The 16,030-nt window shown below is 45.9% G+C and overlaps 1 protein-coding gene across 16 annotated transcripts in view; it reads right to left on the reverse strand.

Moving 5' to 3' along the window:
• The window catches only part of tcf7l2 (transcription factor 7 like 2), an 86,569-nt gene that overhangs the window by 38,034 nt on the left and 32,505 nt on the right, over window positions 1–16,030 (reverse strand). For 10 of the 16 annotated variants that reach the window (XM_079182555.1, XM_079182552.1, XM_079182554.1 and 7 more), the window contains exon 5: window positions 11,240–11,299. The exons of the other annotated variants lie outside the window; for them this stretch is intronic. In XM_079182555.1, coding sequence (XP_079038681.1) covers window positions 11,240–11,299 — 60 coding nt within the window. The remainder of the gene's footprint in view (window positions 1–11,239; window positions 11,300–16,030) is intronic. 16 annotated transcript variants of the gene reach the window in all.

Here is a 16,030-nt window from a genome sequence, read left to right on the forward strand (position 1 = left end):
TGGGCTGTGCCATTTCAATGACTCAATCGCATCTGGAGCTCTCCATCGATTGTGCTCAGTGACCCAGCAAAGGCCCATGTGGCGAGCGCCTGCCCCACCTCGCTGAATTAGAGCACGTTCGAATGGAAGCCAGCATCTCGGTCGCACGTGTCCGTTAACCAGGAGGTGGTGCTACTGGGATGTAGAGCGCCACTTCATCTTTTTTTGCTCATACCGCTGAAAAGCAGACGGAGGGGGAGGGGGGGGATTTGTTTGGATGGGGTTTTTCATAATAGCGGGGATTTAAAAAGGCTTTTCTGACACCGAGAGTTGTAGACACGGCCTCAAAGACACAGACGCTCTCTGTTTTACCATCGGTGTCGATTTAGCGGCATGGAGCGCGTGGAGGTTCACAGTCAGGTGACGCTGCCTACTTGAATGCATAAGATTCTCAGACTTGTGAGCTCTTGTTCGTGGGAGGAATGAACGGTTTGCTACATCCCTCCGACGTCAGTGCGCACACACCCGCACGCCGTTACATGCGATGCTTACTCATGCACATTCCTAATGTGCTAGCATACACTCACACAGATTGTACATTTGTTCCAACAGCTTTTAGCGATTTGTACACATAAATGCAGGCATGAGCGCAGCGGCCAATGTGCTGCCGTAGACTGGCTGGCCTGCTCGCAGACCCTGCAGTTTGTTTAGCAACACTCCTTTTGACGACGCCCGAAGGGTGCAATTAAGCCCAATTAGAGCCTGTCAGTTTTATTAAGAGGCACAGACTGGCCAGGCTCGGGGGCAGTGAGGGGTAGAGGAGGGAGGAGGGAGGAGGAAGAGGAGAGGGAGGAGGAGAGTCTGCAGCACCGAGCTACTGCTACTCTGCGAGCACCGCGGAGAGGAAACTGGTGTAAATATACTGAATGCCAAATAAGCCGATACTAAACACAAATGACAGACGAAATGACTAGCTGGCGATGCCGGTAAAATATTTGCCAAGGGGCTGATCAAGTCTTCACAACCATGTCAGGCACTGCAGGTAACCTCGGGTGCTCTCAGTTCAAATACGTAGAGATTACCGTTATGATGCCACATAAAAGCTACTTTAAAGTACAGTTTTGTGATCAGAGAACCTGAAGGGATCAATGGATGACAAAACCAACTCATCTATAAATACTCACTGGCTACAGTGAATGCAGACATGTGTGGATGCAGATGTCACAAAGCATTTTCGGAAGGGGGATAGGGGGGGTGGTGGCTGTGTAGTTATGTGAGCCTGCCCTGATATATTAGTGTGGTTGTGAATAGAGCAATACAGCTGGCTTGGAACAAAAACTGCAGCATCTCTTTCATCAGGAAATCAAAAAAAAAAAAAAAAAAAAAGAAGGCAAATGAATATATCAATCCCTCACAATTCCTTTTCCGTCGACCCCTCGACAGAGATGTTTACAGATAGCTATCATTCCCCCTCTTTTTCACATTTGCGCTTGGACATGTTTCAAAAGACCGGGCCTTTTCATCTCCCCTCTCGCTGTGAGGAAATTTGCTCCTTAATGGCTTTCAAAACAGGAAGCGCAGACAATAAAAGAAGGGAGAAGTGAGAAAATCACTTCGCTCCCCAGATCCCCTCCCCACCCCCCCCCTTCAGTCGACGCATCCTTTGCGGCGCTGAGTGCTGCAGCACGCTGCTGCTGTGCCAAGGTGCCAACTGTGCCAGTCACACTGACCTCCATCTGCAGGCAACTTGATACTATCTCTCCAACCGCCGCGCACTCCCACTGAATGGGTTCACTCAGTCACAGTGAAGTCTGAATGCCATTCAAGGCTCAGGCTCGGAATTGTGTTTCGAGTTTGCGCGCTATTGTATTCTTTGTTCACAGCTGCTGTGTAAAAAAATCCTTTATCACTAAACTGAATACTAAAATGGTTGTATTGGAGGAATGCACACAGGAATACATTACTGCCGATGTGCAAATCATTGCACCATCAGGCAAATTGCAGCAGATTTTTCACAAGTCTTTATCAATGACCCTCAGAGGAGTACGCTTGAACCCGCTACGGACCGGCTCAAATTACTACTCAAAAGGCTCTCTTGCAAAGTACTAGGCTTACTATTTTAATAGTATATGTAGGTGTCTGTTTACTCATGTTGTATTCATAATTCCGCCTCCTGCAGGGCATCCGTGTCCACTGAGTGCCCTTGAACATGCCATGAGTAGTCTTTCTGCGCCTCAACTAAAAAGAGACCTGAAAGACAGCTACACACGCTTCCGCACAGTTGGATAAAACAAACCTTAACCACACAACTCAACCTCACCAAAGAACTTGCTTTTTTTCAAAAGATGTTCAGAAGAGTGTTTTTCTTCTCTCTCTCTCTCTCTCTCTCTCTCTCTCTCTCGCTCTCTCTCTCTCCTCGTCTTTGCTTTTTCTCTCCCTGGGTAAAACAAATGCATCATTTTCAGTAAAAAAAATAAATATAGATATATATCTTTACTCCCTCCTCTCCCTCCCATTGTGCCATTTCCGTGTATGGAAGCGTTCCTTCCCATTGATTTTCTTCCTGCCAGGGCCCTACCCCAACACAAGGCGCTTCCTCGCTGGTGTCATCTCCTTGTGCCTTTCTCCTTTTAACTGTGTTTTACTCTTGTGGCATAATGCACAACTGCCAAACTGGCGTTGGGGAGGGCAGGGGAGGGGGGGGGAGAGAGGGTGCAATGGGAGGAAAAACTGATATACGCGCTCAAAAGTTTCAGCTATTGATTTCTTTTTGATGCAGATGGGGGAAAAAAGAGAGATGTTCAAAGCTGCGGAGAGTCTATTTGATCTATTTGAGCCAGTTGGTAATGTTGTTGGTAGTAAGGCACAAGTATTGTCCGTGTTTGTCTGTGCTATACGGTGCTTTGTTATGCGTCGTCTTAGGGTTCAGCCTCCGATTCGGCGCGGTCAGAGGGCTTATTAAATGCAATGACCAACACGCGCTCTGGTCAACGCTTCCCGGCAATGCTTGCATCAATAATGAGCACAGAGTCTGTCTGGAGAAAGTCTCAATTCCGAAGGTAGCAGATCAGGCCTACAGCTCCATCTCAGAAAAACACTGAAAAAAAAACTGCAGGCTAGTGAGAAAACCCTAAAATGGGCCGGACCAGGCTTCTCAAGGGAGTTGCCAAGTTTACAGAGGTATGGAAGCGAAATACTGAAATGTGCAGCGCAATAAATGAGAAAAAAAAAAAGTGTATATATATATATATATATATATGTCGGGAATATTTCTGAAATCAATATGCTCAAGACAGAATGCTGAAATCAAAAGGTATCAGAGAGCCATGTGCAGAAATCCAGAGATGGAGGAGAAAGCTCGCAGGAGTATTTTCCAGCCACTGCAGCTCCTCGTCCACAGCTTCAGCTCCCCGCGCTGTCGGCCCTCTGTGATGTGTGCCTGTGTCCACTGGGGGCTACAATTAGCCCATCAAACTCATTCCAGCCGGGAATCCACACCGCCTCTCCAATCCCCTTTTCTGGCTCTCCCGATGCCTGGGCTCCTCCAAAGAGACAGGCAACTTGTAAGACTAGGGGAGGTAGCCTTTGATGTGCCAGGTTCTGCCGAGGCCTCCCCTTTTTGCTCATATCAAGGCTGAGGAGATACAACAATTAAAATGGCGGGAGAGGCAGACTGACACCGCAGCAGCGTGCACTCGTGCAGCTTGTGTGCCATGTGCCTGCCTGTGCACCTTGGACCTGGCCCTAACAGGTGGGGGGGGGGGGGGGGGGGGGGGGGGGGGGGGGGGGGGGGTGCACCTCAGCAATAGAGCTGATGTCAGTGCCCCGGTGACTGGTGAAGCAATGAGAAGTCACATACCAGTTGAGAGTTCTCTATGCCAATGAAATGAATCTGTCATGTGGCTTCTTCTGGCTTCTGATTGGCAGAGCTCTCTACCCTGTGAGAGTGGTGCAACATTTCACAACACTTTATGGCCCGCGGCCCTGCATTTACTTTAGTTACTTTACTTAAATTGTCTTCTTGCATTATCCATTAATTGCCATTTTTTCTCACATTTCCAAAGTACAAATTGGCTGCTTTTTGTTTTACATCATTTTATATGTTATACCTTTGGGTTTTAGACAAGACAGGCTATTTGAGGACTTCTCCTTGAGCTATGGACACTTGTAATGACAATTTTTTTTCCAAGCAATGTTTCTAAATATATATATTTTGTCTGCGACTCTGACTCTGTCTCAAGAGATGGCATGCTGTGTCCAGACCCCAAGCTGAACAAACTCTGTGCCTGTGGCTCAGTCGGGCTGCTGCTTTACGTTGCGTAAGACACCGCTCCACGTCTGTCTGCGCTCCGGTGGGGCTCGGTGGCAGACAGCCAGGTAATTACACAGCACTGACTACCAGCCCGGAGACTACGGCCCACTGCCACACACACGCGCATGCACAAATACACTTATTTGTATGCGAGTATACAGATCACACAACCCCCACCTGCACGCATACACACATGACATCTTTCTCCCATCCTCTCTCCCCTCACACACACACACACAGGTCGCCGCCAAACACAAGGACTACATTATGTCGAGGAGGATTACAATGATTCCAACCTGACCCGGCTCTCCGCAGCTGCTCTGCCTCTGGCGTGAGTGTGCCAGAATTTACTGTTTGAGGTAAAAAAGACTGCCCGCAGTTTAAACAGGTGTGTACTTATGCAGATACGCAGCTCGTGCATGTGGTTTGCATTAGTTGCTGCAGTGGAGCCCGAGAGAGCTTTCGCTGGAGCAAGGAGTCAGACCCAATATGTCATTTAGGGTCGGTGAGCTATTCACTTTCACTTCCCTGAACTCAGGAAGTGGTTGTTTCTTTAAAAAAAAGACACAGGAATGGATAAACTACTCATGCAGATTCAATCTCGACCAAAATTTGGAATTGTGAGAAAAGTGCTTTAATCTCTTTTGATTACCGTCGATGACGTCTGGCACAGAAATAATAGGTGTAGTAGCTGTTGTCTCTTTGTAAATGATTCAAGAGCACTGCTCTTCCACCCCAGAGAAGAAAAAGAATAACATTTACCATATTGAGTGTTCACGACCATCTCCGTCACGTCACATGTAAGCAGGTTTTATCAGCTCAGTTTGAGTCATTTGCTTTAGTCTTCATGCGCGCACAAAGATCCTGTGGTGTGACATCACTATTTTTTTAAAGCCCTCGCAGCAGCTTAAGGCATCCAGACACAATGGTGCATAACAGAGTCATGACAAACTCTGCCGCCACAAAGTCTGAAGCCTAAGTGTCACTACAATAAGCAGATATTTAAAATTATCTTCAGGGCTGATTCCATCAGTTTTTTGTTATTCCTCGCTAATCCCAAAAGGCTTACCACTTGCTTTGAGTAAGTAAAAATAAAAACATCACGAGTGCATTGATAATTCATTACGGTAACATGATTATTTCCATTATCATGAGTTCATTACCATCTCAAAACCTTCATATGGCGTGAATGAATCTATGGCTGAAATCCCGCGATAAACACGGGTTGGCCGTTTGATTCGGACATTTACAAAAGCACCAAAAAAGTGAGTAGGCATAAAGGCAAGTGGACTGCCCCAGCGAAACAAAGAGAAGTCATGCTTGAAGGAAGCAGGAGGTGTTCTCTCGCTCCCTTGTTGGTTATTCCAGACTTTATTTGCAGTGGATTCCAGTGAATGCCAGTGAGAATCAAGCGAGGTATTCATGCTGCCAGTTGATTTAGGCACGCCTCGCTACACACCAATCAGCCCGGCCCCGGCCTCACCAGCCACTCACTTGTCTGCCATTCCAACACAAGATGGAGACAGTGCCAAAAGTTCCAATTAAAATATCCATTTGTGATGTCTGTGCAGAAAAAAACAAAAAAGAACAAAAAAAAACAAAAAAAACTAGTACCAGGCTTTTTCGATAGCGTAGGAGAAAATACAACAAAAGCTGCCAAAATTCTGTGGACAAGCCACATACTTAAGAGTTTTCTGTCTACACAAACTAAATAAGTATGAAGAGTGTGTGTAGGCAGAATGTGTGTGTGTGCACGGGAGTGGGAGCGTCTTGTTATGGAGGAACAGAGCATGTTGCAGATAAGAGGGCGACGCTGTTCAAAGAAAAAGGCAGGCCGGTAAAGTGCGCGCCGATTCGACATCATCGCCTTACTGTCCCTTAATGAGCCTGGAGAGGAAGCCTGGTGTCCATAGAATCCGCTCCTGTCTCGCTCCAATCACGCTGCTGGGCTTTTTTATTCAAATCTCACACTCAACTGTCACACAGCCAGTCTGGCCGCGCTGTTTATCTTATTCCGGGAGGATGTTAACAAGACAAATGAATGAATAAATACACAAATAATGCGTTTAGGTAATGTTAATAATGTATGAAATGGAAGCTGCTTTTTGACAGTAGCGCTGCACTAAGGATTCTTCCCAACTTTGGTGACAGGCTTGTTTATTCTTTTCCCAGCATGCAACTCTCTGCGTCTTTCACAGACGACGTCTGGCCAATGCTATAGCACATCTCGCTGATGAGGAAAAAGCGGTCTGACACGTTAGTTTAGACTTCTCTCCCGTGAAAAAAACAAAACATATACTGTCAGGAGTGAGCCGTCTCTCCCTTCATCCAAAACGCTGAGTGTGATGATCCTCCTTAATCTCGTGGAATCCAGGTCTCCTTTTCACCCCCGTGACACTTCCCTCCTGCTATTACATGACTGATTCCAGTGACGTTTTAACAGGCCATTCAATTAGAGTACATTTTTTTTTTGGAAAGGCTGGATAAGTAAATACGAAAGCATGTGCGCACCTGCACAGGTATGCAAGAGCAGTGAACGTCACGTGCTACTAAGAAGTGTCCCAAACTTCCAGGAATATTCGGAAAAAAAAGAAAAACAACAAGAGCCGGGGGGGGGGGGGGGAGAATGCTCAAAGGAACTGACTGGGTAGGAAAATAAGTCTCTCATCAAATTCCTTCCCTGGGCCGAGACAAAAGCAGGACCTGGCACTCAGGCACCGTCGACTACACACACACTTGGAAGACGGAGAAGAAGAAAATAACAACACGCACATCAAAACCGGAGCCCGACAAATCCACGAAAAGTTCAGATAGGTCTTCAGTGGAACTGCCAAGAGGAACAAAATCAAATAAATTGGGGGGGGGGGGATAGTCTCGTTCGGGCTGGCCCGACAAACCGGAAAACATTGTTTGGAATATATGAGGAAGGTGACGGAGGACCATGCTAAATGACTCAGAAAGCAGATACCCAATGTTTACCCTCGCAAAACTCCAAAGAAAAGCCCCTCTCCCTTATAACGCGGGTGGGAACACAAAACTGAATTCAAGGCGGCTTAAGTGCTCTCTGGAATCACTCAGCATTCCTCCGTCTTCAGCACACACACACACACACACACATCGTCAAATTTGACTGTGACAGTGTATTCATCCATAACTGCGATTTGTTCTTTGGGGAATTTGGCGGGGCTTCATATTCTCCCCCTCTCCCCCCCCCCCCCCCCATCTTTCCCCACTCCAGTCCCCATCTTGTCTCCCTGTCCAAAAGGCTGTCTCCATCACTCTCAATCACCAGCTGATTGTACATATGTACACAACAGAGAGTCGCCATGGCAATTGTGGGATCGCTCAACGCTATGTCATTACAAAAACCAGAAGGACTCGTGAGGCGGCGTAGAGATCTGATTGGAATTGAGGCCGCAGCAATAACTTCTTTGGTGCATTCTTGAAACACCTTTTGTAGTTCGATTATCAATTGTTTTTTTTTTTTTTCGGATTGCTTTGAGGTAATGCTTGAAATATTAAATACTAAAGTCTTAATTTATCTTGGCACTGCCCGGGTAGCCCACAATATACGGGCATCAGCACTGGTAGAGAGTAGAAATATTCATGAATTTATGTTTAAAAAAGCATTCCCGGTCCTCCTCAGTGTTTGGACCGTTTATACAGAGTGAAGCTTTCTAACTCACATCGATGCTGGATATTCTTAAAGGCCCTGTTATGGTACGTAGAACGTTTTCCTAGAGACCACTAATACTTAACTTTGACTTTATTAGAAACTTTAAAGCCAAAAGTCGAGCATTAAACTTCGGCGACTTGTGTATTGTGAATCCAGGTCAATAGTTTCCCTAAAGACCGGCTGCCACGAGCACGACTTATGTCCCCGATATCGAACGGTGACTCAGACGAGACAACCCCATGCATTGCCTGCAGGCTAAGATATCAGACGAACCCAACTTCTCCTTTGTTATCACAGTTTTAGTCTGGTTGTTGTAGCGAACTGACAGCTACCTACGTACAGAGAAGGCCTGACTTTACTTTGTTGCGATTGGTCGGATCGAATACACACACACACACACACACACACACACACACACACACACACACACACACACACACACACACACACACACACACACACACACACACACACACACACACACACACACACACAAAAAAAAGCGTGCTCCTCTCGAAAGTGAAACTTTTCTCAACTTCAGAAAGGCTGTCAATACTGCAAACACACCCTCACTAAACAAAGGGCGCACATGCATGCATATACAATGCACGTGTATCAGTGTCATATCATTCAAAAGCCAAAAACTACTCTAAATTCTGCAGGCCACCTCTGGGATATTCACTAAATCACATCACCCAGTTTTCAAAAAGTTCACTTCCAAACTTCCTGGAAAAAGGGGCAGACATTTCTGAGGAATAACAAAGAGGGTTAGTGGGAGTAATAACATTGTGTTTAATCCCACACAATTCTGCCTCGCACAAGAGTGAGAACAGCAAGCCAAGGGGGACTCGCAGCAAAAACAAACCAACGCTCCTGCAGACAGATGTGTGTTGGCAACGTGTACAACATGATCAAGTGTCAGGAGTTTATCTATCACAAATTACTCAAAAATATATTTCATTGAGTACGTACCTAAACTGAGAAAAGATTTCAGCTAAGATAAGGTGTATGTTGAGACAAAACTTTTCACGTATTAACAGCGAGTCTCCCCCTTTTTCCCTCAGCTGCCCTCCTGCCCCATTCTTCTTCTTCTTGTTCTACAAAGTTCCCACTCCGCTTTGTGGCTCGGCTACAAACCTCAGCCCCGTCCACGCTGCTGCTGCTGCTGCTGCTGGGAGAAAAAAACGAGGTCACGAATCGCCTTACACCAGCCTGCCTCCGTATGGCCACAACTCCCCCCCCCTCCCTCCCTCCACACCTTCCCCTAGCAGCACCTCTCACTCAAAACCTCATTCCATCACCGCGGCCAAATCCGCCTCATCCATTCTCCCTCCTCCTCCTCCCCGTTTCACTTCTTCCCTCCCCTCTCTCCTCCGCTCCCACCCTTCCTGCGCCCTCAGCCCAGTGCTAATTGGTAAATCTGTTGAACCATGCCAGCCCCCAACAATGAGACACCTGGAGTTCTGTCAAAACAAGTTCCCCTGTGAAACGGCCTCCAGTGTTAATACAGTAGCGCGGGGAGCTGCCGAGTCTGTTGTCGCTCACCAGGCCCGGGGCCGCAGAACGGAGCCGGAGATCGTGCAATCTGGGGACATTTGTCAAAGACGAGTGCACTCGCCCCGTCGGTCTGTTAGGAGTGGTTCGTCATAAATTAGATTATTTATCAATAACACTTCTGAACCTTGATCCTAGTTCTTTGTGCAAATGAACTATGGCCAAATCACGATTACCCCGACTCTCTAAAAGCCCTCCGAGTTACGTCGTGTTCTTTTTTTTTAATCTTCTTGCCCAATATCCGGCCTGCAAGTTGGGTTAGATAAGTTCACGTTGTTGTATGCAAACACATGAATGTCATAACCTGACCTAGCTGTGACTACCTGTCATCTAAAACTCAAGTCACACCTTAGAAGCAACGATACTACACACACGCTAGTGTAGACAAAGGTGTGTTTGTCAGACACACATGCAGAAAGACAGGCACACCCAACAGTGATCCTGCCAGACCTTGTCAAACAAGTTCTAGCAAAGGCGCTTGTGAAAGAGAAGGAGAGGAGTCAGGCAGCAGGTTGACAAGGAGATTGTTGTTGTTGTTACTTATTTTTCTGTTAAATCCTCGTAGACGACACAATCGTATTAATAGCTGTTTGCACGATAAAGCATGATTTACCTGTTTTTCTCTCTTTTCTTTTTTTTTGACTCATGCTATTCACTGGCAACAAATGCCCTGCAGAGTGTGCAAAATCAACAAGCAATTTTGATTAGTCAAACAATTCAAGCAGGCAATCCACGGAGCCATGGCCGCCTCAGAGGAGATTAATAAATTGCCCTTTGGGTATCATAATGCCAGCATCTATCCAGCGTCACACAGCTGAGCTGAACAAACCAAAACGAGGCTTGCTGAAGTCCTCCGCGTGTCAGCTCGCAGAGAACTCAAAACTAACTTTACCTTTAAGATCTACTTTCTTTAAATTACAGCTTGTACTCAAGTGATTTTTTTTTTAAAGGTTGCAGGACAAGGACAGGTATCTGGACTATCTTGAACTAGAGAACATGCAGCGTTACTCTTCTTTAAGGTGAGGTCATCTTTTATCCAAACCGTCAACCAGTAGATGCAAACACTTTGTCCTCACATGGCATGTCTTCTCTGTCATACATTCAGGCCCAGATGCTGTTAATAAAGACAGCACAACAGCTTCTCAATGAAGTACAAAGACTGCCTTCTCTTGCTGGTGGATTTTAAGGCTAATTCAAACCAAATAAACCCACAATGACTCCCAGAGCTAAAACGGATGCTGTCATTAAACCAAAACGATCCGGAGACTGAGGCCGGTTAGTCATAAGACAAATAAAGGAGGCAAATAGAATCTTTAACACACAGAAATGTGTAAAGAGCCAAACAAAGACGAACAAGAAAACACCTCGACTACACAGTGAGGCTCTCGTTAAGTGTTTAACATTTTAAGTCAGCACTTTAAATGTATGCGGCATGTACCTTCCTAAATGTCCCTCCCCCACCAAACATCCCATCACCTGGTTGACATTTCAGACATTATAAAGCACACCAGCAACAAAGCAGCAGCACTGAATTATAGCACAAAGCACAACACAGCAGGATTATCATCATCATCATCATCATCATCATCATCATCATCATCATCACCAGAATTGAGGTTATTTTTGTTTAAAAATCATCAATTATCAGTTGTTAATTTGAGTGTGGAATCAGCCAAAAAAATCCAACAAGATATTTTTGGAATTCAAAGGTCTCTCACCAAATGAAATTGGTGAAGGCTCAGATCTGACTGTCCGGGGAATTCCCAGCAGAAGGGCCCCTGAAAGGCAAAGATGGATGTTCCCAAGTCACACAATTATATCAGCTCTCCATCTCTCAATCCCCCTCTCTCCCTCTCTCTCTCTCACACACACACACACATACAAGCACACACACACACACACACACATCTGCACACAATCCTAGCCGGCCAGGTTTTATGCAAAAGAAACGTGTTCTCCCTGGAAATAATGCATCCCCAGGCTTTTTAGTTATTTAAACTACTACCTCGTCTCTGCTGGCTCAGCTTTCTCCTGGGTGCATGTTCGGCCACATTATTATTAATCTTACACAGATAGAATGGGAGAACACTGGCTCTGCACTGGTTACATGGCTGTAGGTACTGGCTGGCTGGTTGTTAAAACATTTCTTTCACTTTGCTAGAACATTGCATCTCCTCCGCAGCCACGCCGTCAGAGATGTTCAGGAGCAGTCAGCTGGTCTGGGGATCCACTGTCACCTCAAAGTTTTGGCACAGTTTTTAATTTTTTCAAGCTCTTAACTATCATGATTTCGACACGGAGGAGTAAATAATATCACCTGAATGTCGGAGTCATGCGTTTCTTGTTGTTAGAGCTGTTAAAGATACAATTATAAAGTAAATAGAAGTAAGAAAGCGTGCTGACTACGGGTCCCCAGAGCAGCCATGTCTGCTATTTCCGTCACATCACTGTGTGCACTAAAATTGAAGTTGTGAACTGCCCTAGTCTCGCTAGCTGTTTAAATACACGTTTCTTTGGAGTGGGAGGGGTTCAGAGGTTAACCTGGCATAGTTGTACCTGCTGCTCTGAAGAGCAGAAATTCAGATCTCACATCTTTCTTAGAAATGTCAGGAGATGATAGAGGACAGGGAAGGAAGAAAGAGGAAGAAAATAAGGGAAGGGAGGCTATTGATTTCCTAAGGAAGAAAGGACATGCTAGTGGAAGTCTCAGAACATGCGGAGAAACGCAACAGGGCATTTAGTCTACTGAAGGGCTCCAGGACCTAAGAGCTACTGCGCAAGTCGCTTTCTCTGCAGCAAGATCACTGGGTTCTATTTGTACTTGTGCTTGACCCCGGGGCCAGCTAGATAACTTTTTCATTACAGCTATGCAGTGAACACTGTGGTTATTGGTGAAACACACACGCACGCACACACACACACACACACACACACACAAACACACACAGATACAAATACGTATTATCTCTTTAAATGTGCATGTCCAACACAGAGTCACACATTCCCTGGGGTAGTTTAAGTTCACAGAGGTTATTCAACGGTCAAATAACACAGCAGGGAAAAGAGACGACAATGCCCTAGAGCTATTTACACAGACAAAAACGAGCACAGAGTCAATACAAAAAACTGCTGTTCACATTTCCTACAGTAAAATGTTGTAATGGAGAGGCTCTGTTACGATTTAATATGTAAATACATTTTTTTTTTAAAAAACGTTAGCATCGTTATTTATTTTATCAGGTACCTTTACTTTCAAATGTTTAGTGTGTTCTGTTAAGTCCATAACGTAAAGCGAGAAGACTCTGGAGTCGTTGTGCGCTTCTGTTGCTGACTAAGCCAACACTGAGGAGATTGTCTGCGGGAACGAGCGGCCATCCAGGCTGCCGGACGGACACAATGACTGAGGTGCTCTCATCTTCATTGTCACAGTTCCCAGGCCTGACGCCACGTCTCGGTGGCCTCAGATTTTGGCCCAGGCCGATGATGTGAGCGTGACCCCTTGAGCAAACGTCTTGTCTGGAGAAGACAGTGAGCTACAGCTGACAGGCACAATGGTCTCTGTCAGGAAGGTCGCGGGCCCAAAAGAACCGGGCGATTCGGGTAAAATCTTCGACCGCGACGCTATTTGTGAATTAACATTTCCAAATCAATAAGGATATGGTGTTCGATTGAGAAATATCAATCCTATAAGCCACAAAAGTGACCACAACAATGAATAAATACATGTGTGAGATGTGGGCTTTCTCTTGCAGCAAAGGTTAAGGGTGGATGGATGCATGCACAGAAAGAAGACAAAAGCGGGGGAGAGGTTATTTGGAAAAAGCAGAGCACTTTAAGGTCGGCATAAGCCAGGGATAGAGAGAGCCTTCTAGGTAAAGCCTATGGACAGTGTGTGGGTGGTGCCTGCTGGCCATGGGGTCGCTCATTAACAGCTGAGGAGGCCAGGCATCCCAGAGTTCTGGGCAATTGTCTGGCTGGCCCAGGTGCATGGCCCATTCAGACCACAGGAAGCCCCCTTTATCCCCATTACTCTAAAATGGACAGAGACGCGGTCAAGGAAGGTGAATGTGATCCCGGGTCTGTCTTTTCTAACACGAACCTAGAGTAGCGGCCGCGTTGCCCATCCAGTCCTTTGGCCCATTGTTGGGATCCACAGAGTCATTGTGGCGTTTCTTTTCTGACTGCTTGGCTAAGACGCGATTCAGTTTTTTTGTTTTTTTTTACAATATCAAAAACACGTCAGCTCTTTTCACAAAAGCCTCTCTCCGGTACACATTCTTCAGGGAAACAAGACTGAATGGGGATAAAATAAGTATGTTCGGTAGTTGTAAAGGCTAAGGTGGGAGGTCTTGCAGGCCATAAAAATGGCCAGATTCCATCACTTCCTCCACACTAATTACCATACACTTGGAGCAAAGTGCCCTCCCTCTCTTCATCCCGGTGCCCATGCTTCACTACCTCTGACACACACACGCACACACAATAACGCACAGTGAGGCGCAGTTGGGAAATGGTTAACACTCCAGCCGTCCCCTGCTGCCAGTGAAAGCCCACAAAACAATGGAGACATTGTTCAACCAGGACAAGGCTGTAGACTCTAAGGCTGTGTGAGCGTGCGTATGCACGTGAATGTCAGGAAAGTAGTTTGTGTGCGCGTGTGTGTGTGTGTGTGTGTGTGTGTGTGTGTGTGTGTATGCTCTTAACATTTGCATGTTTCTGCCCCAATTCCCAGAATGGGAAACTTTAGAAACGTTAATAAGAATGACTTACTTTTTTTTTTTAAATACTCTTATACATCTCATTCGATAGCTTCTGATCCTCATCTATTCCAACGTTTGATCAAATGACTGTGAGATGAGATGGTTTAATACCTTTCAGTCAAATGACGTTATGATGATATTACCAACATGAGCCTGGACTCCTGCACTATTGTTGATGCTATCAACAGACGCACATGTTAAGTACTGGATTTACAAAACACTCTGTTCTGGTATGTTGTGTTGTGTTACCGGGGCAGTAATCACTGTCTAAATAATAGAAGTGTGAAAGTGGAAAAGAAAACAACGTACACACACTCGCACGACTTCCTAAATTTGGCCTCCCGCTTTAAGCTAATTCTTGCTAGGTAGCCACAAAGTCTCTTCAAGTCCACAATGGCAAATTAAAACATCACAATAAAAGTTGGCAAAGCCGGGGCTGTTTGCGATCGTTCCCTCAGGAGCTGTGCTTCTTGGACTCTCTGCCTCAAAAAAAAATACACATCAATCGGTGGATAAATATTGAATAACTTTCAGCCAATGGCATAAAAGTTCAGCGGCGGCAGGTTTTGAGGCTGCCTGCGGGGTGGTCAGGCACTTCAAAGGGTGCTGCCTGGCCCCCTTTGAGGGCATGGTAAACAGGGGCATACAAGCGCGGCCCTCAGAAAGACCAGACTGCGTGAGGTCACTTCCCCCTTTTCTCGGCTGATCCTCCAGCATTTCGACCTCGACCGAGCCTTCCAGCCAGAAATGAGACCGTCTGTCTGCATATCCGTCCCCCTGTCCATCTCTCCTCCAACACCGACTACTTCCTAAGAGGCCTTATCTGCGGCCATCTATGTCTTTCCCCTCTATCTCTCGCTGTCGTTCTATTGTTGTTTCAACCGTCTCAGGGTCACTTAGGCTTCAGATTGCTGTTATCTAGCAGGCCAATCCACGGCTTCTTATCGCGACCAATGCAGCCTTGCTAGCGCTGCAGACGGGGAGAGAGATCAAGGCGCCCGAGTGTTTCTTTGCATTTGTAAACAAAAAGAAACTACCGTTTATGGACGGATTTATTGATAAGGGGATCACGTACCTACAACTTCTGGTACAAAAAAACAAAAAAAGAAAGACTTGACTGATTGAGTGACACCGGCGGGAGTCCGTGTGAGGTTATCATTGGCATTCACGATGCTGTCCACAGTAATCTGTCTTCTCTGTATGTACAACAGCCAGTATGATGCAAACCAGGGAAACATTCAATCACACTTCCTTCTCAGTCAGAGGTGGATGCCGGAGCAGGATGGCAGGAGCGGCAACTATACAAGCTGCATTTCACATTCAATTTGATCACTCGGTGCTAACAGCGAGATGCGTGCCTATGCAGCGGTGCTGCAATTCCTCTGATCTCACCAGCCCTGTGTGTACTCTTATCAAACAGATCACACCAGGGCCGGGCAATACGACCACAAATATTACAATGTATTCTCTCATATTGATCAGTGTCAGTACTAATCACGATGTCAGCGTAATAGGGCTCCCTCTGCTCCATTCGGCTTTTGTCTTCTGCTTAGAACTAAAGCTTGAAGAAAGAAAACAACCAGAAGGTTCATTAAAATTTCATTAACTGAGTTATTTATCATCAAATCCAACTGATTTTTTGGGGGGGTTTTACCTGCAAAGACACCTTTAGAGTTTGGACGAGTCTCTTTACTTAATTTGTTGTTTTGGCTAAAATTGCCTACCGATGATAGAAACCTGAGATACCAA

The sequence above is a fragment of the Pholis gunnellus genome (assembly GCF_910591455.1).
Source record: "Pholis gunnellus genome assembly, chromosome: 21".
Lineage (NCBI taxonomy): Eukaryota > Metazoa > Chordata > Actinopteri > Perciformes > Pholidae > Pholis > Pholis gunnellus.